This window comes from Lolium rigidum, chromosome 5, assembly GCF_022539505.1.
Source record: "Lolium rigidum isolate FL_2022 chromosome 5, APGP_CSIRO_Lrig_0.1, whole genome shotgun sequence".
In the NCBI taxonomy this organism is placed as follows: domain Eukaryota; kingdom Viridiplantae; phylum Streptophyta; class Magnoliopsida; order Poales; family Poaceae; genus Lolium; species Lolium rigidum.
In genome coordinates this window covers 26,605,804-26,608,833 of record NC_061512.1, presented here as the reverse complement: position 1 = coordinate 26,608,833, position 3,030 = coordinate 26,605,804, and the positions used below count along the sequence as shown (strand labels likewise).

Below are 3,030 nucleotides of genomic sequence, written 5' to 3'. Positions count from 1 at the left end.
AAATGGAGGTAGCAGGGACGGTGTTCTCAGGAATGGAAAAAGATGAACATGAGCATTAGTTAGGTTTCAGCCGCGCACGAGCGCGCCGTAGCATATTTGTGTCCCATATCGTGTTTCGTTCGGAGTCCAGGCTCCTGTCCTAAAAACCGAACCTTGGCAGCTTGGCCCTCCCCGCCGGAGCGTCGCGCCGCCGCCAAAACCCGCCGCCTCCCACCGAAGGCCGCCTGCTAGCCAAGGACCTCTTACTCGCGGTCGTCCTCCCATCCACCAATCCACCCACCCGTACGCGCCTCCCTTCGCCCTAGCCCCGTGCCAGCCCGATGGAAGAAACCCTAGCCGCCGCCGCCCCCGCCGCCGCGCCGGAGCAGCCGGCGCCGGAGACGCTCGAGGAGGTCATGTCCAGGCACAGGTTAGCCTCCGTATCCTTGTCCTCGTGGATTTGGCGCATAATAATAAGCCTGCTCGTTGGATTGTGCCCGCGGGACATGTCCCGCTCTTGTTGATTTAGGAATTAGGAGGCTGCGTCGGCAACGCTTGTGCTTGTAGTGGTGAAATTTCTCTTGTCACTAAAGGTTGTGACCGTCGGAAACAAAGATTGTGTGTGTTTTAGTTCATGATCTGGACAGGTTTGTTAGATTCGTCGTCCTAGTTAGTCTGTGGATTGAGAATAGTGGAGGAAGATGCCGTTTTCATCAAGCAAGTCCACAAGTTCCACATACTGTGTAGCTAGGGACTGATAATACTATCTCAACGGGTGTTTCTGCAGTACCTTTTTGTCATTACTGTCCGCATTGAATTAGCTGGGGAGTATTAACTGAGAATTGTGATTATATCACAACGGCGTTTCTACGAATATGATCGCCTTTTTATGGTTTTCCGATTAGTGTTGCATTAAATTATGTAGTGAAGTAGATACCACATGCTTCCCTTTGCCATCTCTGCTACATAGCTAACTAATCGTGATTATTTCTCAACAGTGTTTATCCCACATTAACCTTTTCTAGTCTGACAAGTTAGTGTCACATCGGATTAATGGATTAGGGAAGTAGATACAACATGTTTTCCTTTACCATCTGACAGTTAACTTAGGAATTTGATTGTGTATCTTAATACTGTTTCTGCATTACCATTTTCTAGTTTTCAGACTAGTGTTACATTGAATTATCTAGGGAAGTAGATACCACAGGCTCCTCTAACCATGGCAGCTATGTAAAAGGAATGTGATTATATCCTAATAATGTTTCTGCATTACCTTTTTCTGGTTTTCTGAATATTATCTGGGGAAGTAGAGACCACATGCTTCCTTTACTTAGATGCTTGTAATTCCTCTTAGATTACTGAACAGAAATTCATATGAAGAGTCAGTTACGGTGAGGTTTTATCACAGAGCAGGTGATTGTTACAGATGAGTGACACCGTAGTTTGGTGCCACATGTCAGTGTGACAACATGCTTGATATTAAATGCAACATACTACTTGAGAGAGCTTCTGTGGGTTATACTTCTGTAGTCCTGCAGGGTCTAGATAGTTGCTGGCAAATCACTCTACTCCCAATTGATTGGTTCAGCATTATACGCCAATGTATCATATGCATGCCTTCTATAGAAGGTGATGTGAAACCCATTAAGATTAGGAGCTAAACGGTTATGCTTCATTCCTTTGTGTAGCTCATCTATCATCCTTCAATTATATGTCTTTTTGTGTCACGTGGTTAATAAAAGGTCCTTTTTTTACATATGAAAACAGGAAAGAGAAATCCAAACTCCAGGATAAGGAAACAAACCTCAAGAAAGCAGCTGCCAAAGGCAGCAAAGCTGAGCAGAAGGCGAAGAAAAAGCAGGTGGAGGAAGAGATATCACGCCTCTCAGCTGAATTGGAGGCGAAGCATGCTGCAGAGCTTGCTTCTTTTGGGTACAAGGCTGAAGGCAGCTCTCAGAAGGGGAACCTTGACACCTTAGTGAAGGCTATAGCTGGTGTTTCTGTCTCCAGCAATGCAGATTCCGCAAAGCAGCCTGGGAAGGCTGCACGACGGCGAGAGAAGAAGGCAAAGGAGGAAGCTGCTCGCGAGCAGCGAATTCAAGAAGAACAAACCAATCTCGTGAGTGATCGCATGGTAGAAGACGAGAAACTTGAAAAGAGGCTCGAGCCCTTGGGGCTGACCATTCATGAGATAAAGCCAGATGGCCACTGCTTGTACCGTGCTATTGAGAACCAGCTGTCGCTCCATTCCAAAGGCACTACACAGTACAGTCACCAGGAGCTACGGCAAATGACAGCCAAGTACATGAGAGAGCATGCGGCAGATTTCCTTCCATTTTTCCTTTCAGAGGGCAAAGCTGAGGCTGGACCAGATCCTTCCGAGAGCTTCGAGAGCTACTGTGAGGAGATCGAATCCACCGCTGCTTGGGGCGGGCAACTTGAGCTCGGTGCTCTCACACACTGCCTAAAGAAGCACATCGTGGTCTACTCGGGCTCATTTCCAGATGTAGAGATGGGCAAAGAGTACAACAAGAAGCTGGAAGCAGGAGGTGACCCTAGCATCAGGCTTTCCTACCACAGGCATGCCTATGGTCTAGGCGAGCACTACAACTCAGTGATCCCTGCTGAGTTGGAAGCCTGATGTTTTTTGGTCTTTACTTAATGTGTTTTATCCATGTCATTCTCTGGTTGAGTGTACCAATCATAGTATGTTTAGAGGGGAGTTTACTTCCCAAACAATTTTGGTTGTAAAACCGTGTTATTTTTACTGTTGATGTGTGGCGCGTCGACTCTTCTCATCAGCTATAGCGAGCCTGCTTCGTTCATACAAATTACTGAACAAAATATATGCCTTTGCCTTTCTACATTTCTTGTTTGCGTACTCCTAGAAAGCAGAGATTGATAGTAAATCTTGTTTTTGTCAGACAGGCACTCCACTGTAATATGAGCTATGAAATAAACACCAAACAAGGCCATCCACCCAGCTTGCCATCTTCATTGCAATTGTGCGTGCTACATTGTTGGAGGCACAAGTCGCTCACTATTTTCTGT

General features: G+C 46.3%; 1 protein-coding gene across 1 annotated transcript; it reads left to right on the top strand.

Annotated features, from left to right (window-relative positions):
• Window positions 1-320: 320 nt before the first annotated feature.
• On the top strand, window positions 321-2,780 carry LOC124652612 (OVARIAN TUMOR DOMAIN-containing deubiquitinating enzyme 5-like). The gene is made up of 2 exons (XM_047191650.1): window positions 321-409; window positions 1,747-2,780. The coding sequence occupies exons 1-2, from the start codon at window positions 321-323 to the stop codon at window positions 2,618-2,620; spliced, it is 963 nt and encodes a 320-aa protein (XP_047047606.1). The 3' UTR covers window positions 2,621-2,780.
• Window positions 2,781-3,030: the final 250 nt, after the last annotated feature.